Raw genomic sequence first — 25290 nt, 5'->3', positions numbered from 1 at the left:
TCATGATTACAAAGTACCAGCTATATTTAGTTAATATTTAGTTAATGACAGACATGTGCTGCCCAAGGCATCACCGACAATTTAGAATAGTTCTTCTCATCTATACATAATAAGGGAGGAAACAGAAATAATCCCAATGCAGAGCAATTCAGATCAGTATACAGGAAGTGTTTATTGGGACAGATTGACTCATTGACCACTGCAAATTTTAAACCATCAGTAAGTGATGTGCTTCTCTTATCTATATGAGGTGCGGCAATTAAATAACGAGACTGCGCCCCTCCTACTCTGTGGTCGCACGGTGGGAGGTTGATATAGATGTTGATTCCCATAGGGAATCTGAAACCAGGAATGAGTTAGCTGGAAAATTTATAATGTCCAATAACGGACCATTTATATCGGTGGGAGGTTGTCGTTGGAATGTAGTTGACCTTGATCCTTCCTGAGCAAGCACACTTCGTTTCATCATTCTACCTGCTTTAGTTTGCTTTTGAGACTTGGTTCTAGCGGACGCTGTTGTGTAGTCATGCCGCGATCATGGTGGACATAAAACTCGAGCAGCGCATTAACCTGAAATTCCTAGTGAAATTAAAGAAATCACCCATGGAATGTTTTCAAATGTTAAAGGAGGTGTTTGGTGACAATGCTATGTTACGTGCATGAGTGTTTGAGTGGCACAAATGGTTTTCTGAAGGTCGGGAAGAGGTTAAAGATGATGAACGTCCCGGACGACCTGTGACAGTCAGAAGTGAAGGAAACGTCCAGAAAGTCAACAAAATTGTGCGGCAAGACCGATGTCAATACTATAAAGAAGTCCTAATCAAGCTAAGGGAAAGAGTAAGGAAGAAAAGACCAGATGCATGGAAGAATGGCTCATGGATTCTTCACCAAGACAACGCACCAGCCCACAACGCCCTGTCTGTGAAGCAGTTTTTAGCTTACAGTTCTTTCTGAAGACAGCACCTCTACTGGTCATTATCACTCTGCTACAAATTATGAGTCACTCACAAAGTACTCTGAAAATGTTGAGTACATAGCAGGAAATGTCACCCATGAGGTGGAAAGAAAATTAAATGCTACGACTGTCTGAAGGTTATGTTTGCATTCTGAAGAGAAGAAAATGAACTTATTGCCTAGAAAGATGTAAAATATAGTCTCTTCATGTCATAACGTTGTAAAATTGGTCCATGGCTGAAAAGTGTTCAGAAAAAAAGTCAGTGTCGTGAAAATAACCTAAAAAAAAGAAATTTGTTTATTGTAAATTTTATTTCCAGTCTATGTTACAAAAAGGTTTACGTAAAAAGGTTGCCTATGAAATGAATGATAATTCAAGAGTGTGTGTAATTTTCTTTGCTGTTTAGATATGTATCCTAATCCATAATCTTGTACTGTAACCCTACACACTTCTGTATGTTGATAAATAAAGGAGATGTATGGATATCTCCACATCTTTGTGATTAAGTAATAACTGATTTAATCATTTTCAACAATATATTGCTTCAAGAAAAACACAAGGACTCAATGTGTTCCAGATTAATAATTTCTTCACGGCCCCATTTAAACTATTTGTTTTGAACATCTTAACAACCATTATCAGGTTGTTTTGCCTGTAATTTGTACATAATCTTTTGAATATTTTAAAACATTGTTAATTTGTATGATGCAACCTGCACACAATTGGAACATTCCTATCAAGTTTTTAAATTAGTCTATTTTCATTATTTCAGAAGACTAGTGTCAAGTAAAAATTCAACAATTTTAATGTGGACTGAAGTGAGTTTAACAATGTATTTATACCATAAAACGGGGTAACTTCGGCCACTTTTTTGTGTATTTTTTAAAATAAAATGTGAAATATTCCCTCTAATTTTCTGAAAAATATAATATAAATTCTGCCATGTTTGCTCTTCATTTTTAAATATGAACATAATTCTAATTGTTATTCAGTAATGAATAATGATTATCGAAAGAGTGGCCGGAGTTACCCCATGTTTTGGGGTAACTTCGGCCGCCATGAAAATAATTCAAGAAAAGAAGTTTTCTTCGATGTAGTGTTACTTCAGTCTCTGTGAATGTTTTTAAAAAACCTGCAAAATGCCCAGTATCAACAATCACAATCAAACAAATTAAAACGATTTATGGTGAAACAGATGTATAGTGATCAAATTCACTTTTTCCCCAAAGAAACTATTTTATTTAACCTAAGTGTACAAGCATTGTATGATATTAAAAATTACATGTTACATTGCATAAATATTTGTAATGGTACAAAAGATAATAAATAAAAGGTACGGAAATCATAGAGCCCAATTGTATGGAGAGAAAAAGGCGGTCGGAAAAGAAGCAATCTTGTAGACTATCCTCATAATACACCGTCTTCAAAATTAGAAAATATCTGGGCCATTACTCAAGCTGTTAAATGTGTATCATCCATGTCAACTGATATCCGTCTATTTATCATTGAAAATGGAAACTGTCTTTCCCCTACCTGTTGGGATAAACTTCCCCATTTATTGTTATTGTGCCTCTATTAATCTCTTGTAAAGTGTTCTTGAAGTAAACAGGATTGTAACTACAATATCCGTGGCCGCGTAATGTTTTCCTGTACATTCTTGTCATGGCCGAAGTTACCCCGGAAGAGGACAACTTTTATCACTAAACTATTCCCTGAAGAACCTATTTGAATAAAATGCATCAAATAGTGTTAATCACTTACCAGACAAACTTACATTTTGATTCCATAAACCACTGGAATGGAGAATCAAATGCTGGGGCTAGAGAACAGTTTGTTTTCTGCTGTTACCAGAGAAGACAATAGTAGCGGCTGTGAAAAAAATCGATTGACTCAACAATGAGCCTGCCAAAGTAATTTAGACTACTGAGTGTTGATAGAGCATTCTATTGTATGTGCATTTTAGGTGTTGCATGTAGTTCATCTTTTCCCATATAGGAGACAGGAGAAAATAAGTGTTGCTATTCGTCAGTGGCCAAAGTTACCCCACTTTACGGTACGTTTAGCTCAGGGTTTACAAATGCCATTTTATTTAATGGTTGTGCCCTTATTTTAGCTGAAAATGACAGTCATAGGTCAAAACTAGTCCTATTCATATAAAATAAGTATTAATTAGGTGGAATGAAACATCAAGTTACAAACTAAGATTGTTAAAAGTACCCTCTCTCACTGAGGGAAGTTTCTGGCAAATTGGGTTGTTACACTTGGCAAGTTCCGCTTGTGAGTGGCTGAGAAGGTGGAGCACTGGCCTGTTGACCACAACTTGGCAGGTTTGATACCGGCTCTGTTCGGGTGCTGAAATATATCAGCCTTTGCCAGCCCCACAGTGTAGGGGTAGTGTGCCTGCCTCTTACCCGGAGGTCCTGGGTTCGATTCCTGGCCAGGTCAGGGATTTTTACCTGTATCTGAGGGCTGGTTCGAGGTCCACTCAGCCTACGTGATTACAATTGAGGAGCTATCTGATGGTGAGATGGCAGCCCTGGTCTAGAAAGCCAAGAATAATGGTCAAGAGAATCCATCGTGCTGACCACACGACACCTTGTAATTTGCAGGCCTTCGGGCTAAGCAGCGGTCACTTGGTAGGCCATGGCCCTTCGGGCCTGTTGAGCCATGGGGTTTGGTTTGGTTCATGTCTAGATTTACTGGCACATAAAATAATTCCTATGGGGCAAAATTTTGGCACCTCAGTGTCTCTGAAAACTCTAAACATTAAAAAAAGTTAGTGGGATGTAAAACTAATAACATTATTATTGTTCTTTGATAATACCTTAATGTTTAAAATGAGAAACTTATAAAGAGGAATATGACTAATCAGACTTGTTATTCCAGGAGCCTTTGTTTGCACGGGGGATTTTGGTAGCGGCTGGACTGTAACTGGATCGGACGGACAACAATATCTTCGAGCAGTACTGAGCGATGCACAAACGTGGGCCTCTTTCAAGGGACAATGCAAGGAAGGAGTTGCTGCACTGACTAGCATCGCAGCCCATCGAGACTGGCTGCGTTCCCACCTGTCAGAATCGCATTCATCATCCTTGTCATCAGCAGCAATGCTGAACATTGAGCTGTTTCTGCTAACAGTGTTGGGGATCATGTGTAATCTACCATGAATGATGGGAGTACCAAAGACATTTATGTATTTTAGCAAAAGGCAGCAAATGTGGACATAATTTGTTTCCAAAGTGCAGTAAGAAGTTGAGTCCATTATGGATTGTAAATATTTTCACTTTAGGTCATGCAGCTTAGGATAGTGTTTTGACTTTTAAGCTGTGTACAAGGTTGAGAAAATAAGTTTGGAGACAGGCTCAGAACTGCAACCAACATGTTAACAATGCAGTTAAGGTGTGTTCCAGTTGCTGGCAATTGTCATGTTTCCACATGAGAAACAAGCAGGACTTGTATTTTATTGGATTTCATTTTACATACTTATTTTGTTGCTTTGAAAATGATCAATATTCAGTGTTCATACCTTTATCCTAAACATATTGTGAACATTTTTCTAAATAATGCAGTGAATCTAAGACTTCCTTCAGACAGATTAGTAATACGTTAAATAACAGTGAAATAAAAGGGAAGATGAAGCTGTTAAGAAATAGAGTTCCTCTGCTATAAATATCTCCATATCTTTTTATGATTTTATGTCCTCTTCAGCTCACTTGGTAATTTTTATCTCGAAATAATTTTCCCTTTTATTTACTGATTTATGTAAGCTGACATCTGCAGTAATCATCTAGCACAGTTTCTGTTTGGAATATAACTCTCTCCATCGTTTCCTGTCATTCCACCAGCTCCCTGTTGACACTGTCTCCTCAACACAGTCCTTCAGTCATTTGTCCCTCGGCCTCTTGCCATCCACTTCCATTTCGTGCAATCTTGTGGGTATCTTAAGAGTCCTCCATTTTCTGGATATGTATGTCCCATCTTTGTTGACATTCCTAAATCCTCTCTAGTTAGGATCTATCTTTCTGAACGTCCTCAGTCACATTGCTCAATCTGCAAGTCCTATATTACTCCTGACAAATTTTATTTCACTAACCTGCTCTCTATTAATATCGCTTCCTTTCATCAATCAAGTATTCAATGCATAGATTAGAACTGAAATATAATAGTTATATGTTGGCAGATAGTTATAGCATTCAATTTCTTAACTGCTTCATCTTCCCTTTTATTTCACTGTTATGTATCATTGTTGCTCACTTTGAAGAAATGTGTACCTATATCTAGTGTTTTATTATAACTAGTTAAGTCAAACGTGAATCATTATTTGATGTGTATTCAATACAATTGAAGGATTTCAGAGGAATAACTTCGTCTACTTTTGTACTTGTACGTATTACTAGTCAGTAATGTAGATGTACTCAGTGAAGATGAAAATAGATACGTATTACTCTACTGTGCATTTTCTCTTAGTTTAATATGGCTCTTAATGTATTTCTTGAATATGTATAGATATTTGGCTACAATATGTATATTCTTTATATTATGTATTCAGTATACATATTATAATCTACATTTGATGTAAATTCATACAAAAAGAAAGTTGGAAACTAATATGCAGTGATAAATATACATTGTTCTGCAAATTTTAAATTGTGCTACTAACATACTGTGATATCCTTCAAAATCAATTTCATACCTTTATCCTAAACATATTGTGAAAATTTTTCTAAATATGCAGTGAATCTAAGAATTCCTTCAGACAGATTAGTAATACGTTAAATAACTCCGTAGTTTTAAACACGAACAGCGACAAACTTAACCATTTATTCTTTCAGAGACAGTTTATACAGGGTGGTCGGAAACATGAACTGGATAGATGAGCGTTAGAGGGTTGGTCGTACTGATAAAATAATTCTATATCTTGCGCTGTTGTCATTTTATCAGCTGCTATAGTTAGCCAATCAGATCGCTTCACGGGCGACTTCAGATGGACTTTGCAAGGCCTTGTTGCAAAATCTGCACGTGGCTTACGACCGGCTTGAGAGCGCCAATAGAAGAAATAAACTTCTCCAGGAGAGAAGCCCATTTGAATTCGCCCATGAAGCGATCTGATTGGCTAACTTCAGTAGGTGATAAAAAATGAAAATGGCATGAGAGATTGATGTAATTTTTTCAAATTACTTATCAGTATGAGGTTGATTTCCTAGTACCATAGACCTACCATATATAGGCTATTATTACAATGGGGTCGCCACTCGCAAAGGCATTTTATACCTACTGCCAGATGTTATTCTAGGCTGCTTCACTGGAGTACAGACGCTAAATTGTAGGGTCCACCTATCTGCCACCCAGGGACACGCCCTCTAGGGGTTAACAGGCTCCCCTGAGGGGGGCAAAAGAATGGTTTACGAATAAGACCAGACTAAGACAGGGGAGTGTGCTGTCACCTCTTTCATTTATTATGGTCATGGATGAAATTGTAAAGGAAACAAAGGAAACCTATGGAAATAGAGATGAAGACACTGTTAAATGCAGATGATGATGTGATCTGATGAAGTGCACTAAGAACTAGATGTACTGAAAGAAAAACTTCAGAAGTATGGCATGAAAATCAGTACAGAGAAAAGCAAGACTATGGTGATGTTGAGAGGGGAAAGGCAAGGAAAGGGCACTGTGAAAATTGGAAGTCAGTCTGGAAATTGTGGACAGCTTTAAAGACCTAGGAAGTGAATTAATGTAAAATGCTAGGGTGGACATGGGGATTAGCAGGAGGGTACAGCAGAGTAATGCATTCTACCAAAGTGTAAGAAAACTTGTTTGGAGCAAAGAAGTACCAAGGAAAAGTAAAGAGATAATGTACAAAATGTACTATGAACCCATACTGACTTATGCAGCTGAGACTTGGACTTTGACTAGCAGGTAAGAGAGTAGAATTCAAGCCAGTGAGATGAAATTCCTAAGAAGTATGAGAGGAAAGACAAGGAAAACTGAGTGAGAAATGAAGATGTTAGGAAGGAAGTTGAGGTAGGAAAGCTAAATGAGAGAGTTGAAAAGAATAAACTAAGGACATGTAAAGAGGATGGAGGAGAATAGAATTCAAAGTCAGATGCTGGAGGCAAAGTACGAGCGCAAGAGAACAAGAGTAAGACCTAGAACAAATGGATTGAATCAGCGAAGAGCGGCATAAGAAGACAAAATTTTGACACGACAAGATCGTGGAAGGAAAGAGGAAGATGGAGAGGTGCCATAAATACCCCGACCCGGCAGGAGCTGGATAAGGGGAAATTATTATTATTATTATTATTATTATTATTATTATTATTATTATTATTATTATCAGTATGACCAAAGCTCTAATGCACATATACTCGGTTCACGTTGTTCCCGAATACCCTGTATATACAAGATAGGTTACTCTAGTTTATTTATTGTAGGACTATCTCAAAGTCCACGGAGCAAACAGTACCATTCTTCACATCCTCCCCACCCTGGTCGACCTGTAATGGAATGACCAGCTGGATGAGCTGTGTAAACTGATGACCATCAGCCGTGCATAGTATCGCTGTCCTTACTTCACAATCCCATCCCGGACACAATTCTTCGATGAGTGCTCTGCCCCACATGCGATGAGGGTGTACGTCTTCTTGAAGAAGCACTAACTCTCCTGCCCGCAGTTGCACTCCTGCCCGAGTAGCTTGTCGAACCCAATGATAGTTCCTTAGCTCAAACAGATATTCCTTTGTCCATCTTTTCAGGAAGTCTTGAGTAGCTTGTTGTTGCAGTCTGTATTCCTGTTTCAAGTTTGTATGGAGGAGCAGATCTTGCCCAAAGGGAATGCTAGTTGGTCATCATCCAAGCAGAAAGTGAGAAGGTGTCAAGGTGACCGAGTATTCTTATAGCAGGGGGCGTGAATATATGGTCACTTCTACACAAGTCGGAATGATGTTCATAGTTTCATGACACACTTGTCTGCGTCCCAAGACCTTTCTAATGCAGCACTTTACTGTGCCAGCCATACACTCCCATCAAGCTGCACATGGAGGGATTAACTTCCAGTGACTTGTTCATGGCAAAATATGGAGATGTTTTCCTGTCCTCAAAGATGGCACGAACTACATGGAGTTCTTTATTGGCAGCATGGAAGGTAGTTGCATTGTCAAAGTAGACAGTATGACGGACACCTCTGAAACGTGAGGAGAAATTTATCCACAGCCATAAAAGAAGGGCAGCAAGGTTTGGATAAGAAGGGATATGGACGGAAAAGAGTTCTACAATTTAATTTAAGACAAGCAAGAAAGTCGAATCTATGAGCATTTATAAGAGGAAACCGCTTGGATGTGAGAGGAGATAACTGGGCGAGAATGTGGACGGTCAGTAATCTGGATGATATGTTCAAAGAACAAACTAAGCAGTTTGGTTCATCAGCAGGAGTGCCTGGTGTAGGAGTGATGACACGAGGGATTTCCTAGTCTACATGCAGTGCTGGTGTTGATAACCCTGGACAGGTGATTCAACGGTCTATGCCAGATCTTCCAGCAGAGTCAAAGAACAATGTGAGGAATAACAAAGCAAGCCGGATGTCAACAGCAGGTCCACATGGAGCAATTGAGTATACTGTAGTTCCAGGCATAAGTCAGAGAGTCTAAAAGGCTTTTTTTTTTCCTTTTTTTCAGAAGAAGGGGATGGGTTCAGGTAGTAGAGTAAAAATCACAAAGGAGCTATCTGAGGAGGACATTATTTGCTCTCCTGAGGGGAGTATAATGGAAGTAGAATGGCAATGAAAGTCTTTTGTCTATTTGTAATGTGGTGTGATATACGGAATGTTTAGCAGTGTCAATGTACTCTTCACACGTTGCGATGTCTGTTTTGAATTCATCGTCTGATAAAAGATCCTCAACGGTGTCGTCTAATTTCACAAGCTTGTTCAGGCTTTGCTGGAGTCTTCCCTGATAATACCGATAATCACTTATCGGTGTTGTGTTGTCAAAAGTGTTAACTGCTGTAATAAATCGTGTGACATGTTCTCTATCTGGTACAATTGCGTTTCAGGTTATGAAGTTGTTTGGTTAAATCCATCATGGTTTCATTACACTATTATTAACAAATATGAGCTACTTACAATATTATACAGTAGAACCTCTATTTAACGATTTTACAGGACCTTAAATCGAGGTTTCAATAGAAAGCACACCTTTCCCAGAGATCTTTGCCTGTTATTAACATAAATTGTACTATCATACATCATTTACACAAGACAGCGATAAAACAAGGAGATATCTACCCTACACACTGAACTGTAGTTGCAACTTTGTACGGTTTGTGCTGAAGATTACTCTTGTGTTAAACTACCCCTGCTATCTAAGCAAGAGATGTGTATTGCACTATAACTAGCTTTGGCTCAAATTGTTCTTTGAAAATAAAGAAATTTAATCAAATAAATGCATGCTTGGATATGCCCTAACAAATTTTTTGTTTACACTATCATCAGATGAGACCTATGCTATTTGCTGAACCCAACTGAATAATTGCTGAAGGCACATACATAAGGAAATGTGGTTGCTAGATGATGCATCATTATCTCATACATGCATCTTCATTGTACACTGTTACGCCTTTTAGCATTCAGTCTGCAAGCCTCTGTGAATTAACTAAGTGATTCCATAATCCTCTATTTATATATTTTATTTATTCCTGACTTAAATTTGTGGCGAAGTTACGGCTCAGGGCCCTCTCTTACACTTAACCACTATAAACAATAAAATTTAAAAATAAAAAAGTAAGACATAGAAATTCTAAAAAGAAATAATATTACGGACAGATAATTTTAAGACTAAGTTAAGACTAAGTTAGGTAATAATAATAATAATAATAATAATAATAATAATAATAATAATAATAATAATAATAATAATAATAATAATAATAATAATAATAATAACTGAAGAAAACCCATTTGCACAACATACACACAATGACTCGCACAACTCAGCTCTGTAACTTCTTTTAACACTGACTGGCAAAAATTATGGATCAGTTGAATTTTCAAATAAAAAAGCATGTTAAATTGTGAAACACTTGTTTTGATTTTTTTCATGAAAATAATCAGTGTAAATAATTTTTAAAAGTTTCACAATTTAACATGCTTTTTCCATAGAAAATTCAAGTGATCCATTAATTTTGCCAGTCAGTATAGTTGCACACCTCTTAAAACTTCGTCTCCCTCTACGTCTCTTAGTCGGTCAAGAAATTGTTTTCAATGTTATTAAGGAATATGTTTGCTATTATTCTCGATAATGGTGAGCTCATGGTTAACCGTTCCTTTCGACAGATTTTTGTCGGTGGATGCAAAACCACTTCAGTCTTACGGGTGTTCTTATAACGTTATACATGATTTTCCATAAAAGTCAGGAAAGATACCAAACTCGCACAAAAACACATTAAAATTGGTGTGAAACAGCAATCGGCTTGTTTAAACATTTTCGTGGATGGTTTTTAAGCAGCTGCTTCCTCATTAGCATGTAAATTCTAATTCCAATGGTCTGAACACGCATATTCAGTTTCATTCTTAAAAATTGTAATATCATCCAGAGGCTTGTGGCAAACATTTCCATTTTTTTACTTCAAATTGCATCACCTAACCTAGGTTTACTGCACACGTATTATGAAAACATATTTCAAGCTCCCTGTAGAATAATGATAACCTTTTCACTATAAATTTACATGGCAACAGCCTTTCAGAAATTTCTTACAAAATTGTACAAAACTATTTTAATCCTCCTAGTCAATACTATATATTTTTACATCCAATTAAGATGAAAGTTCACACATAAATAGACATGTTTCAACCCGGCATTGAGTCATCCTCGGTAAGACATGTAAGATGCATTAAAAATATAGCAAACACACAAAATGAAATGTTAGTTAAAAAGTACACTGACTGACAGAGCAAATGCAACGCCAAGAAGGAGTGGTTCGAAAGGGATGAAAGTTGGGGAAAAAACAGAGACGGCACGGACGAATAATTGATGTTTATTTCAAACCGATATGCAGGTTACACAATGCGCACGGCATCGACTCAGTGGGATGTAGGACCACCGCGAGCGGCGATGCACGCAGAAACACGTCGAGGTACAGAGTCAATAAGAGTGCGGATGGTGTCCTGAGGGATGGTTCTCCATTCTCTGTCAACCAATTGCCACAGTTGGTCGTCCGTACGAGGCTGGGGCAGAGTTTGCAAACGGCGTCCACAGATCCCACACGTGTTCGATTGGTGAGAGATCCGGAGAGTACGCTGGCCACGGAAGCATCTGTACACCTCGTAGAGCCTGTTGGGAGATGCGAGCAGTGTGTGGGCGGGCATTATCCTGCTGAAACAGAGCATTGGGCAGCCCCTGAAGGTACGGGAGTGCCACCGGCCGCAGCATGTGCTGCACGTAGCGGTGGGCATTTAACGTGCCTTGAATACTCTCTAGAGGTGACGTGGAATCATACGCAATAGCGCCCCAAACCATGATGCCGCGTTGTCTAGCGGTAGGGCGCTCCACAGTTACTGCCGGATTTGACCTTTCTCCACACCGACGCCACACTCGTCTGCGGTGACTATCACTGACAGAACAGAAGCGTGACTCATCGGAGAACACGACGTTCCGCCATTCCCTCATCCAAGTCGCTCTAGCCCGGCACCATGCCAGGCGTGCACGTCTATGCTGTGGAGTCAATGGTAGTCTTCTGAGCGGACGCCGGGAGTGCAGGCCTCCTTCAACCAATCGACGGGAAATTGTTCTGGTCGATATTGGAACAGCCAGGGTGTCTTGCACATGCTGAAGAATGGCGGTTGACATGGCGTGCGGGGCTGCCACCGCTTGGCGGCGGATGCGCCGATCTCGCGTGCTGACATCACTCGGGCTGCGCCTGGACCCCTCGCACGTGCCACATGTCCCTGCGCCAACCATCTTCGCCACAGGCGCTTCACTGTGGACACATCCCTATGGGTATTGGCTGCGATTTGACGAAGCGACCAACCTGCCCTTCTTAGCCCGATCACCATACCCCTCGTAAAGTTGTCTGTCTGCTGGAAATGCCTCCGTTGACGGCGGCCTGGCATTCTTAGCTATACACGTGTCCTGTGGCACACGACAAGACGTTCTACAATGACTGTCGGCTGAGAAATCACGGTACGAAGTGGGCCATTCGCCAACGCCGTGTCCCATTTATCGTTCGCTACGTGCGCAGCACAGCGGCGCATTTCACATCATGAGCATACCTCAGTGACGTCAGTCTACCCTGCAATTGGCATAAAGTTCTGACCACTCCTTCTTGGTGTTGCATTTGCTCTGTCAGTCAGTGTATTTTAAAACATGATGAAAGTTAAAAAAAACTGTGAAATGTTGATGGTTAAACAGTCTTAAGCTGGAAGCCTTTCTGTTTCAATGCTTTTTGTTCTTTGGTGTGGTTCAACTGGTATCTGTATACTGTTGGCTTAGATGTTGTGTTCTGACCTGGACTGATATACATAAGCATTACTGAAGTTGAACCGTCTGATTTTAGTCTGTAAAATGGATAATACAAATCGAATTAAGGTTGAAAAGTGGTGACTATCGGGAACAACATTTAGATTAAGTTATGAAGAACAAAAATTAACTTATGTTACATCGCTATCTTTAATGACGAGACCAGGCGGACTGTAGACGCCGATATAACTTACATAACACAAGTTATCCTTGCTGCTGCTGTGGAGTCCATTCCCCTCCTTCTCAGGGACTCCTCGCCAAAAACTCGTTCCTTGGTGGAACAAAGAAATTGCAGCAGCTATCAAAGAACGCTGTCGCGCTCATAAACGTTATAGTAGGCAGCCTACTGTGGCCAACTTGGGAACATTTAAACAACTCCGTGTTAAGGCGCGAGTTCTTATTCGTCAAAGTAAGAAAGCTTCGTGGGAGAGATATGTATCATCTATGACATCACATACTCCATCTCAAGTGTGGACTAAACTTCGACGTATTTTGGGTATCCAAGGTTCATCTTCTGTACCGGGAATTTCCATTGCAGGCAGTATCGTCACTGAACCACTCTCAATTGCTAACCATCTAGCAAGTCATTTCGCGGATGTGTCTGGCTCCGGGAATTACTACCATGATTTCCTTGCTCTGAGGCGGGAGGCAGAACGTCATCACCTCAGTTTTGCCACTCAAGCTTCAGAGGACTATAATGTGCCCTTTACGGAGTGGGAACTCTGCAGCGCCTTGGCGCTTTGCAAGGACACGTCCCCCGAGCCAGACAATGTCCATAACCAGATGTTGAAACACCTTAGTGAAGACAGTCTATTATATCTCCTTCGAGTGTTCAACCAAATCTGGATAGAGGGTGAGTTTCCATCTCAGTGGCGGGAGGGCATAGTCATTCCTGTCCTCAAGCCTGACAAAAATCCCAAGTATGCAGGAAGTATGTCTCACAAATTGCTTGTGTAAGCTATTTGAGAGGATGGTAAATTGCAGACTTGTGTGGTGTCTGGAGAAACGCAGACTTTTTTTCAGAGTACCAATGTGGTACTGACACCCTGGTACACCTGGAGAGTTCTATCCAGGATGCCTTTCTCCGCAAACAGCATTTGGTGGCTGTTTTCTTTGACTTAGAAAAGGCCTATGACACCACATGGCGATATGGTATCCTTTCAGTCCTGCATCAAGAGAGATTACGAGGTCACTTGCCGGTATTTACTGCAAATTTTTTGTCCCTCCGTCTATTCCGTGTCCGAGTTGGGAGGGCATATTCGCAATACCATGTTCAAGAAAATGGGGTCCCACAGGGATTGGTCCTTAGTGTCACTCTGTTTGCGATTGCCATAAACGGTATTGTCGCTGCTGCTGGTCCAGCAGTAATACCGTCGCTATATGTGGACGATTTTGCTCTCCACTATAGCTCGCGTAATATGGCAGTCGCTATTAGGGGAGTGGAACAATGGGCCTTAGAACATAGCTTTCGGTTTTCCCTCACAAAGTCCTCTGTTGTCCACTTTTGTCGGCAACGTACTCTTCACCCACAACCTGAGCTTTATTTAAGAAATGTTGTTCTTCGTGTTGTTGACACTTAAAATTGAAATAATAAATAGAGGTTCAACCTATTCAATACCAAAGAATAAGAAATGCAGTGATTACATTCTTATTTAACAATAAGTAGAAGTGGTACCGGTATCGACCCTAGTCCAGGTCATCATCAGCCAATTAAAACATGAAAAACAATGCATAGGAAAAAGAAAATAAAAGATCAAGTTCACTCCGGATCAGTAGAAGGGGCAATATAAAAAATGACGGGGGTAGATTCTATAGGGCACATATTTTATCCCAGCTAGACTACGGCAGTGCAGCATATGGTTCAGCAAGACCAAGCATCCTTGCGAAGCTGAACAGCATCCACCACAGCAGGGTTAGGTTGGCGATGGGAGCTTCTCGTACAAACCCCATTGCTAGCCTGCTCACCGAGTTTGGTGTGCCGCCTTTACACCTGAGGCGCTAGCAAATGTTTCTATCATATGCTACCACTTTGCAACAGATGCCACTTCACCCAAGCTATCCTTGCATATTCAACAATGGAAACAGTTGGCTATACGCTGCTTGTCCTCGAACAACGCGGCCGGTTGGAATACGCTTGGATAGCAATCACAGATTGTTTCAGTACCTTCGGTTCCTTGCCTTGTCAGACAACCAAGTGGGGTAACTCTGTGGATAGTACGACGACCTGAAATAACCCTGGATCTGCACACTGGCCTGATGGAAAACAATGACCCTTCGTTTTATCGGACGCTCTTCCTGTCCGTTGTTGGCCTGTATCCAGGTTCAGTCGTTGTTTACACGGATGGTTCGAGAACAGACACGAAAGTGGGCTGCACGTTCGTTGTCGATAGTGATAGGTTTCTTTTTTGTCTCCCGGAAACTTGTAGCGTGTACACAATAGAGCTCTATGCCATCTGTAAAGCTCTGCGGTACGCACTGTCCGATGAGCGCAGACACTTTCTTCTATGTACTGACTCCTTTAGCTCGCTACAGTCTATGGATACCTGTTTCCTTCGGCACCCTCTGGTGCAGCGGATCCAGGACCTGCTGGCTGGGTGTTCAGATGCCGGCACCAGAATCATGTTTCTGTGGCTCCCAAGCCACATGAGTGTAGGGGGAAACAAGTTAGCAGATAAGGCTGCCCAGGAGGCAGTAACACTGCCCCCATTGCCTTACAAGATTCCAGCAAGTGATATTCGCTCTCAGCTGACACATCTGGTTATGTCCCATTGGGAGATGGAGTGGCAGGGCACTCCTCTTCCAAATAAGCTGAGAGCGATAAATGGTACAACGACAAAGAAGGTATGGAGGACTTCCCTTCGGCTTCTCGGAGGGAAGCAGTGGTATTATGTCGTCTTCGGATCGGCCACGGTATCCTGACACACTCCCATCTATTGAAAGGAGAACCCCCTCTGGTGTGTACTTGCGGCAATCATCTTACTGTGGTACACAACCTTACGGAGTGCGTGGACCTGGTCGGTCTGCGCCGTAGCCTAAAACTCCCAAGTACCATCTCCCTCATCCTGTGCGATGACGAGCACTCAGCAGACCTCGCCATCCTTTTTTTGTCTTAGTACATTTGTGTCAACTGCGCTTCTATCCCTTCGACTCTATTTTAGTTCATTTTTGCATATTTTAATGTGTGATTTTAATTTCTGACATGAATTGTGTATATATATATATATATATATATATATACTAGCTGATGTACCCGTACTTCGCTATGGAATTCTACATTGCATACGGAATTCTAGTGTACACGTTGTGAGCAAGATTGTATTAAATTGCATAGCTCCTAACGTTACCCTAGAAACGCGACGAGGAAATCACCAAACATCTTTTCTCATATGAAGAGTGTTAGAGAATTTTCACTGTAATGGTAGACCCGCTTGCATACTATCAGCCACAATCAAGTTGGGGAGTTTTCATTATAATGGTACACACTCACTCTCCACTGCCTTTTTACGATTAAAAGCAATGCTTTCATATGAAGTACTCGATCAAATGACACACCACACATTTTCTCACTTTTAACGAACAGGACTACACTGCTGATCTAACAGTCCAAAGTTCCAGAGCTGGAATGACCAAGCCGCAGACAGCCGTAACTTGTGAACACTCTTCGTCCTTTTTCAGTGGAGAGAAGATCGAATAGTGGAGACTCCCAGGGCAAAAACTATGCCCTTTTACTAATCTGTTTCCTAGGAGTAACTGATGAGTCGGAAAATATCAATTCACTACACTGGCGGCGAAAAAATCTATCTGACGTAGAGGCAAATTTTTCCTCCAAGCCAGAGGAGAAACCCCCTCTTCACTGATAATTTGTAATAAAATTAATGTAGAATGTAATAAAAGTGAAGAGGAAGAAGCTTTTCTTAAGAAACGTCTCTTTTCAGGGTTGAATTTTGAGTTATTTAGTGAATTGTGGTGCTATAATTTGGAATAGGCCTAAATTGTTATTCTAGACCCGGTCATACTACTACTACTACTACTACTACTACTACTATGTCAGTTTCTGCCTTAAGTATGCACACTGCTCATTCAAAACAGCATGTCAGAGTAGGGATCGAATAACTGGAATACCGTACTCTGAAGAACCAGTGTGTTACGTACCAGCTGTATCAGAAAATGTATGAACCAGAGGAATGGCATGCTAAAGAAGAAGGTTTTCTAACTCCCTGGCTATTTCCCACCAATATTCAGTCAGGCTATTATACTCGGTACGCAGCAGTAATCCCATCTATCAGAGTTGAGAGGCAGCATAAGAGACAAATAATATCACAACAAACAATGATCAATGTAATGTTATTTTTGATCAATGCTATGCTCTTTCGATATTGTAGACCTTCACATTTGGTTCTCTTCCGATTCTGAAATACTACTCATCATAGTCGGTATGATAAAACTGAATAAAACACAAATGATCAGAAATTGTATTCTCTGTAACTTTTGTTATGTAGTACTTTTCGATAGGACCAAAAACATAGGTATTTAGAAATTAAATTTTAGGCGCCTTCCCCTAAACTACAATTTTATCCAAGGTGAATAAAATTGTTTATAGCTTAGACTGTAGTTTCTTATTCCCCAACTCTATATACAGATTTTCAGTAAATTCTGTTAACCCATTTTCTCGTGGCTCGGCGTCGATCTGGACTTTGCAACAAAACTACAAATTCATGAATATCTGTTATCATAGTCGGTAAAGTAAAAATGTATAAGACATAAATGGTCGGAAATTTAATTCTATAGAACTTTCATTAGTAGTATTTATCAGTACGACCACTAATAATGTAAATATTTGAGAATTAAATTTTAGGCCTTCCCCTCAACTACCATTTCATTCAGCGAGAATAAAATTATTTACAGCCTAGATTATAGTGGCTCATTCTCTGTATACCAGTTTTCAATGAGATAGGGCCACTAATGATGTAAATATTTAAGAATTAAATTTTAAGCCTTCCACTAAACATTTTCACTCAGCGTGAATAAAATTATTTATAGCCTAGATTGTAGCGACTTATTCTCCGACTTTGCATACCAATATTTATTAAGATAGGACAACTAATATAATAAATATCTGAAAATTAAATTTCAGGCCTTCCCCTAAACTACCATTTCTATCAGCGTGAATAAAATTATTTATGGCTTAGATTGTAGCAACCGCCCCTTTAAACAACAAGCATCATCATCATCAACCATAAGGTGTTTACCATGTCACTAATGTTGTTGGTTAATGAGTGCTTAGTTTCTCGTAAGCTTTCTGAGATAAGAGTTCAGTAATTGTGCTGTTGGAGCACCATTTTCGCAAAGGAAACTCTGCACGACTGAGAATCTGTTGTAACTCGATTTGCAGCTCCAGCAGGGCTTCTTCTAAGGTATCTGCTCCAGAAAGACAGTCAACACAGAAGTTGAGGATTGCGGCCGCTCTCGGGAATTCAGACGCTTCTTCGACTGCTAATTGCTGGAGACATCTTGTGGAGAGAAATGATGCTGCAGACAATCCGTATGTGACAAGTGTTAAGAGCATAAGTTTTTAGATTATCTTGAGGATGTTCTCTCCATACGGACAATTGGCTCGTACATCTCCTCCAGATCAATGTCTGCTGACTGAGATACTGAAGATTCGAATTCCATTCCGCTTCATTCTTCTGCCTGTTTATATTCAATTGCCAGCTTCATCGGTAACACACTGCACTTCTTCGTATACGTCTAGATTTTAAAGACTAAGTGAATCGGCAGTCATGGTTCTGATTGAATTATGGTGTTTGATTTGAAGTACTCATTATTCCCGGCTTTCTACTTTTTATTTATTTAGTGGGGCCAGTCATTATTTTCACTATCACTAGGTGCCCAGGAAGCACCTGTTTCATCTCTGTGAAACATTCAAAGCATTACCCATTTTTATGAGAATACTCGTGAAAACTGCAAGTTGTTGTCTATGTCATTGGCCTTTGTTAATTCTTTTAACTCATTGGCATACTTTGCCATCTGCCAGGCGGCCGCGCATGCAGTAACCATTCATACACAGACGCCCGGCAGTCAGTCTGCTGAGAGGTAAGATTTCTGCAACTAGTTTAAGCCTTCTGTCCATAGATGGCATGACATGCAGTATACTGTCTGTAAGCTGAGAATCTGCTCTCTTTGTTGAAGTTGGAATGAACATCACAGATTGCATCACGCAGCAGGCAATCGCTCTCCATGTAGGGTAATCATCAGCAGAAATGGCCCACCCTAATAAACATTGTATTACAAGGAATAACAGAACGTATGGGATAGTCAGAGTGAATTGGGCAGTGATATAGTTTTAGAAAATTATACAATTTTATTTACTAGCAGTGAAAATTAGAGCAGCATAACAAACAATTTCACATGACAGTGATAACGTATTAGAAAGTGATGATAATTAAGTCCATCCTGCCTACAAAAAGACAAAGGAAGGTGGCTGGGAATGGAGTAAAACAGGTGATAAATTATCCAATTATGATTTTATATGAAATTCTGGAATAAAACCCATCATAAACAGGACCGTCCTTTCAGATCCCTCCCCTCTACATATTTCTCAACATGTGATTCACAACTCTTTATGGGATGAGATAGCTACGGAAGGAAGCAGTTTTGCTGATCAGTTATTCACAGAAAAAAATCCCAACTAACCCTGTATGAGTTCAATAGGAATATTTCACAAGACTTATAACCCTAAACCATGCTATGACTGTGTTGAAAGCAACACTGGCAAAAGAAGTGTAATGAGAAGACTGTGAAAGTATTTGGTGGCTTTGCATTTCCAGGAGTGTTTTAGGATGTTTCACAGCATTAAAACTTACAAACTGTTCTTCTGGGTGCTGAACTTCGTCACATAAAACAAGGGCATAATTAAAATTCAGTACGTTGCAGATTATATGTAACTTATAAATCTTAGTAATGTAAAACAGTATCTTATGCATGAAAAAATGGTATACATGCGCATCCTCAGTACATTAAAATGAGTATGTCAATAGGTTAAGAGTTACTTTGGTGAGAAATTATGGAAGAGGTGCAAAAGAAATATTTTGTATGTTGATTCTGCTGCAGTCAACTATAGGGTGAAATCCTCAGACTGGCCAGGAATTGAACACAGGATCCCTTGGATCAAAAGCTAGCATTCTAACCTGTCAGCCACAGAGCCAGAATTACTATACAATGATGGATGATAATAATAATAATAATAATAATAATAATAATAATAATAATAATAATAATAATAATAATAATAATAATAATAATGTTGAGGTGAGTAGCTCAGACAGTGGAGCACCAAGTCTTCTGAGCCCAAGTTGGCACATTTGAACTCAGCTCAATCCAGCAAGCCTCACTCCAGTGGTTTTACCGGCATATAAGCAGAACTCCTACGGAACAAAATTGCACCATCTCCTCCAGAACCAACCATAAACGTAGTTAATAGGACGTAAAACCAATAATTTTTTTTACATTTTTTCTTTACGTCTCACTGACACATGCAGGTCTTATAGCGATGATGAGATAGAAAGGCCTAGGAGTGGGAAGGAAGCGACCGTGGCTTTAAGGTACAGCCCCAGCATTTGCCCAGTGTGAAAATGGGAAAACATGGAAAACTATCTTCAGGGCTGCCAACAGTGGGGTTCGAACCCACTATCTCCCAAATGCAAGCCGACAGCTACATGTCCCAAACTGTGCAGCCACTTGGTGGTGGTAATAATAATAATACCTTCAGTACTATGTGCAGGTATTCTATTAGATGCTATCTAGGCTATCTGCATGTCAAATTTGAACTTCCTGCTTTAACTCTATCAGAAGGCAAAGAAACAGATCTCTGTGGGTTGATCTGTCAGATTTTTAATTAATTTTGTTGGATAAATCGTATGAGATGGAGTGTTGAATGGACTTCATTCCACCCTTCAAAAATCAGACTGTCTCTGTCAAGTTTGAACCTGTGATCTTAGGAGCTGGAGGCCAGCACTCTGCTACTGATCCACACAGGGAGCTAGAATAAAAGGTAGAAAACTAAAAAATAAACCTAGAAGATATACTTACATCACACAAAGTTAAGATGGCAGTATCATGATCATTTTTCAAATCTTGATGCATATATGTTAATCTGTTCAAAGACTGGATGTAGCTTATACATACTCGATGAACAATAGCAAACTTCCTGTATGGAATAAATATGCTAATATTTAAAAAAATGTTTATTCTAAAGCTCCTTTCTCAAGTACAACAAATATACACACTCATCATTGCAACATAAAGGTACTAGTAACATTGTGATCAAAAAGAGAACCACCCAGGAGAACCAGGATCCTTTTTATTCTTTTCTAAATAAGTCCGGAATCCTTTCTTTGCCTCTTCCAGTGACTTCTTGTCATCTTCTACCTTCTTATTCTCAGGGAACAAGTCTGGAAACTTGAACTCGACATCACGAGGCTGCAACAAAGAGAAAGAAACATTCGTCTTTACTAAAAGCACAGCAGTTTGAGAATCTTCAGGCTACAAGATCTGTGGCATATATACAGTTAAGGGCAATCCTCTGAAATCATCACAGAGCAGAAAACAAACATATTCTAAAATATACGTGGCCACCGACTTCTCACAACGGCACTCTGGTTCGAAATCCAGCCAACTGAATGTGATACTTAAAATTTTTAAAAAAAATCATGCCACAGTGTTCTGCAATCTGTGTAAAACAAGCTATGGGCTGATGACCTAGATATTAGGCCAGTTTAAACAACAAGCAACAAAACATGCTATGAACTCATGGCTATGATCACAAAATGAACAGTCACATTAAAGTAAAAAAATTGCATATTTTCTATAAATTGCCCACAATTCTAATGGTGTGGTGTTTTTTTTGCACAGCAGATATCCTCATTTCACATAAGAGGATTAAATAGAGAAATTTAGAATGAGTTCAAGCTCATTAAAAATCGTATGCCAGCTCAACTTGTAGGATTCCAGCAAGATATGGAAGATATTTTAGATTCAGGAGGTCAAATGGACTGTATCGCTACTGACTTATCGAAGGCTTTTGATCTAGGGTAGATCATGGGAGATGAAAAAGAGGCCTATTGGACTAGACAAAAGAGTGGTTGAATGGGTGGCTACATTTCTAGAAAACAGTACTCAAGAGAATTAAGAGTAGGTGAAGTGTTATCTGATACTGTAATGATTAAGAGGGAATCCCACAGGACAGTATTATTGGACCTTGTTTACTTATATACACTGCTGTGCAAAACTTACGGACGGAAGTAACATTCGATCACAGCCAAGTAACATAACTTGATGAAACTTAAACCATACATAGGAAGAACTGCTACAGTATGGTACGGTAGGCAACTGAAAGTAATATGCGATGGGACAAACAGAAATGACACTTTTATACAGACACAACAAAGTCACTGTGACTCATGATGGTCCCCTGGACATGGTTCTTAAAAGGGCGTGTAACCACCATGGACAGTGATGCATGCTCTGCAACGTGTTCCCATGATGGCCACAAGATTGGTAAAGAGTTCTTATCAATCAATACTTATCTACATTTAGGGCAGTTGCCCAGGTGGCAGATATCCTATCTGTTGTTTTCCTAGCCTTTTCTTAAATGATTTCAAAGAAATTGGAAATTTATTGTACATCTCCTTTGGTAAGTTATTCCAATCCCTAACTCATCTTCCTATAAATGAATATTTGGCCCAAGTTGTCCTATTGAATTCCAACTTTATCTTCATATTGTGATCTTTCCTACTTTTAAAGACACCGCTCAAAGTTATTAATCTACTAATGTCATTCCACGCCATCTCTCCGCTGACAGCTCGGAACATAACACTTATTACATGTAATAAATTTAAAATATATTAAGCTAGCAGCTGGGTAACACACCATGGAGGAATATCATGTGATGAATGGCAAGACACTTTAAAGATGACGGCCAATGATGCAGCAGTTCTATCCGTACCAGGTAGATCTTGGGGACAATAATAGTTGTCAGCACTGCCACCACAACATCAAAACCCTTTATCTCCCATGATGACATCTAGTACCTAACTCGACACCTAATACAACAGACTATCATTGCTCAGAGATTACCGTCAAATAAAATGGCTATAATTTATTTATATTTATTTTATCTCCATTTCATGTGAACATAAGTAAGACATCCCATTTGAACTTTAAAACATGTTCAACTAATTCATTCCAAATGTGACCACAATGTTCCTACACATCAATATATACAGGGTCTTTTTTATGGCTTGCTCCGTGTGTCAGGGGAACATGCACGGAAGGCGATAGCCGGGTGACTCATTTGCCGAGAGATGTATTGCTCTGAGTGGTACTGCGGAATCAGCTAAAAAAAAGACCCTGTTTTATTGTAGGCCTAAACAATTAGTTTTTAAGAATAGTTTTAATTTAACATCCACTTCAGAGCTCTGTCCTAGATTATATAATTTACAGCTGATGATGCCTGCAATGACAAGTGAAACATGTACCATTATATGCTTAAACTTTAATATAATGATTGTATCATAGTGGTAAAGACTTCAAAGTATTGAATAGGTGGTTCTCAATAAATTAATTGTAAAAATGTTTATATATTGAATTTCAATAGGTCAAAATGAAAATAGTCACTTGTAAAGGAGTAGTGTTACGAAAATGTTGCAAACCTTCGGCTGGGAAGGCTTGGGAGTAAGGAGATAAGATGCTCGAATAAGTGATATGTTGAGAAGAATATAAATATTTGAGCTGTCAGTGGAGACATGGCGTGGAATGACATTAATAGATGAATACGCTTGAACTGAGCTTTTACAAGAGGAAAACGTTATGAAGATAAAGTTGTAATTCAAAAGGACAAATTGGGGTTAATATTCGTTACAGGATGAGAAGTAAGTGATTGGAATAATTTATCAAGGGAAATGTTCGTTAAACTTTCAAGTTCTATGAAAATGTTCAAGAAAAGGCTAGGTAAACAACTGATAGGTAATCTGCCACCTGGGTGACAGCCCTAAATGCACGTCATTGATTGTTTCATTGATTGATAGCAACAATTGACTCCAAAAACTTTGCATAACATCTGCTGTTAGCTTATTAAATGCCAAAGATGGTTTCCTGGATTTGAGGAAAATAAGACAAACACTCCAAGATCAGAAATACCAAAACAGGTGTCATGGTGTCAGCTCCTTTAGAATGTTGGTCTTATTTAAGGAACATCCTCCAGCTAGCAGCTAGGTAACACACCATGGAGGATTATTATGTGGTGAATGGCAAGACACTTTAAAGATGATGGCCAATGATGCAGCAGTTCAATCCATACCAGGCAGATCTTGGGGACAATAACAGTTGTCAGCACTGCCACCACAAGATCAAAACCCTTTATCTTAGGATATTGCTCCCATGATGACATCTAGCACCTAACTCAACACCACACAAAACAGACTAACATTGCTCAGAGATTACCGTACAAGAAAATGGCTATAATGTGCATGAAGAAGTAATCCACGGCTTTTTGAATGGGAGTAGAGTAGACGCAGGATCAATGTTATACCCATCACAGACGAAGTTGTACTGTTCAGTTAGAATCGGACGCTAATCAGCCATGAGGAAAAGAATATATGAACCGACTAACCTTTTACCTAAATGAATACGGCCTTCAGAATATCACTGTAATAGGCATGCTGGTTGGAACAAAAGGAACAATTCTCAAGGTTTAAGAGAAATTCTGTGAAAGGTTCAATCTCCCTCTATCAATGACGAAGAATATTGTCCTGTCAAACTTGAAAGTCTCTATTTCAATTATGTGACACCATCTCTACAACTACAGGAAAGTGTTCATTTGTTACTGAATAACTTGTCCTATCTTATTCCAGTACACTTACCAAAGTCACATATGCCACTTTGTAGTCATCATCTTTTACCACATAGCCTTTGCCCGGGTCACGACGGGTGGTTCCTGCAACAATAACTTATATATTAAGAGATAATTTTCGTAGGCACCTATAAAAGTGAAATTTTGTAAAATAATGGTAAAACTAATGACTATGAAGGCAACAACATATTATTAGCCCTACGCACATTAAAAAAAGAACGTAGTTAGCACTGTATTACCCATGACAATTCTTGTAGATACATGTACAACGGGAATATTATAAATTTTCTCCAAATAGTTTTTAACATCCATACGGGTCATTTCATTACTAACAATGAAATGGACAATGTTAGGTGGTTGACTGACAGGACATCGTACAAGCTTCATCCAAAAGTTTGGAAGGAACACTCGCAATTGGGGATTTCCACGCTGATACGCTGGATACCTGCAAAACAAATAATTATTTCGTAAGGCTCGCTATCACTTAACCTCACTTCGTCAGGCAGTGCAGGTAAAAACAATACCATCTCGTCGACATCCTTTTCCCTGGGTATCAACTCTCAGAGTTATTACTATCTACTTTCAAAATCACGAATAAGGTATGGCAGTGATTACTGCACTTCCATATCACGAAAATATAAATATAACGCTACCGGTACACATGAAAAACACTAACAAGAAAAGCACCATACTAGAGATGGGCACTATCGACTGATAACTATCGAACTAGTCGATAGTTTAAACTATCGTAATAGTCGACTACTTTAAAAAACAAGTCGATTGAATTCAGTCGCAGTCTCCGCAAATACAGTAGAGACAATCCGCGACACTGAGCGAGATATCGAGGGACAGCTATTTGGAGCTCACTCTACCGGATAGACCTGAACAGTACTGATTCTCTCATAAGAGCACGTGTATTT

At 39.5% G+C, this 25290-nt stretch overlaps 2 protein-coding genes across 2 annotated transcripts in view; one reads left to right on the top strand and one right to left on the bottom strand.

The window, feature by feature from the left end:
• LOC136871823 (serine protease 1) overlaps positions 1 to 5590 on the top strand; it is a 166625-nt gene extending 161035 nt beyond the window's left edge. The window contains exon 6 of the mRNA XM_067145444.2: positions 3842 to 5590. Coding sequence (XP_067001545.2) covers positions 3842 to 4122 — 281 coding nt within the window. The 3' untranslated portion in view covers positions 4123 to 5590. The remainder of the gene's footprint in view (positions 1 to 3841) is intronic.
• Positions 5591 to 20692: 15102 nt separating this feature from the next.
• Positions 20693 to 25068, bottom strand: mRpL23 (mitochondrial ribosomal protein L23). Its single transcript, XM_067145430.2, has 4 exons — positions 24895 to 25068; positions 24610 to 24815; positions 24381 to 24454; positions 20693 to 20940 (listed from the first exon to the last, which is right to left on the bottom strand). The coding sequence occupies exons 1-4, from the start codon at positions 24906 to 24908 to the stop codon at positions 20785 to 20787; spliced, it is 450 nt and encodes a 149-aa protein (XP_067001531.2). The 5' UTR covers positions 24909 to 25068; the 3' UTR covers positions 20693 to 20784.
• Positions 25069 to 25290: the final 222 nt, after the last annotated feature.

The sequence above is a fragment of the Anabrus simplex genome, chromosome 1 (assembly GCF_040414725.1).
Source record: "Anabrus simplex isolate iqAnaSimp1 chromosome 1, ASM4041472v1, whole genome shotgun sequence".
Taxonomy (NCBI): domain Eukaryota; kingdom Metazoa; phylum Arthropoda; class Insecta; order Orthoptera; family Tettigoniidae; genus Anabrus; species Anabrus simplex.
Note: the sequence above shows the minus strand (reverse complement) of the source record. Positions and strands in the feature narration are given on the sequence as shown.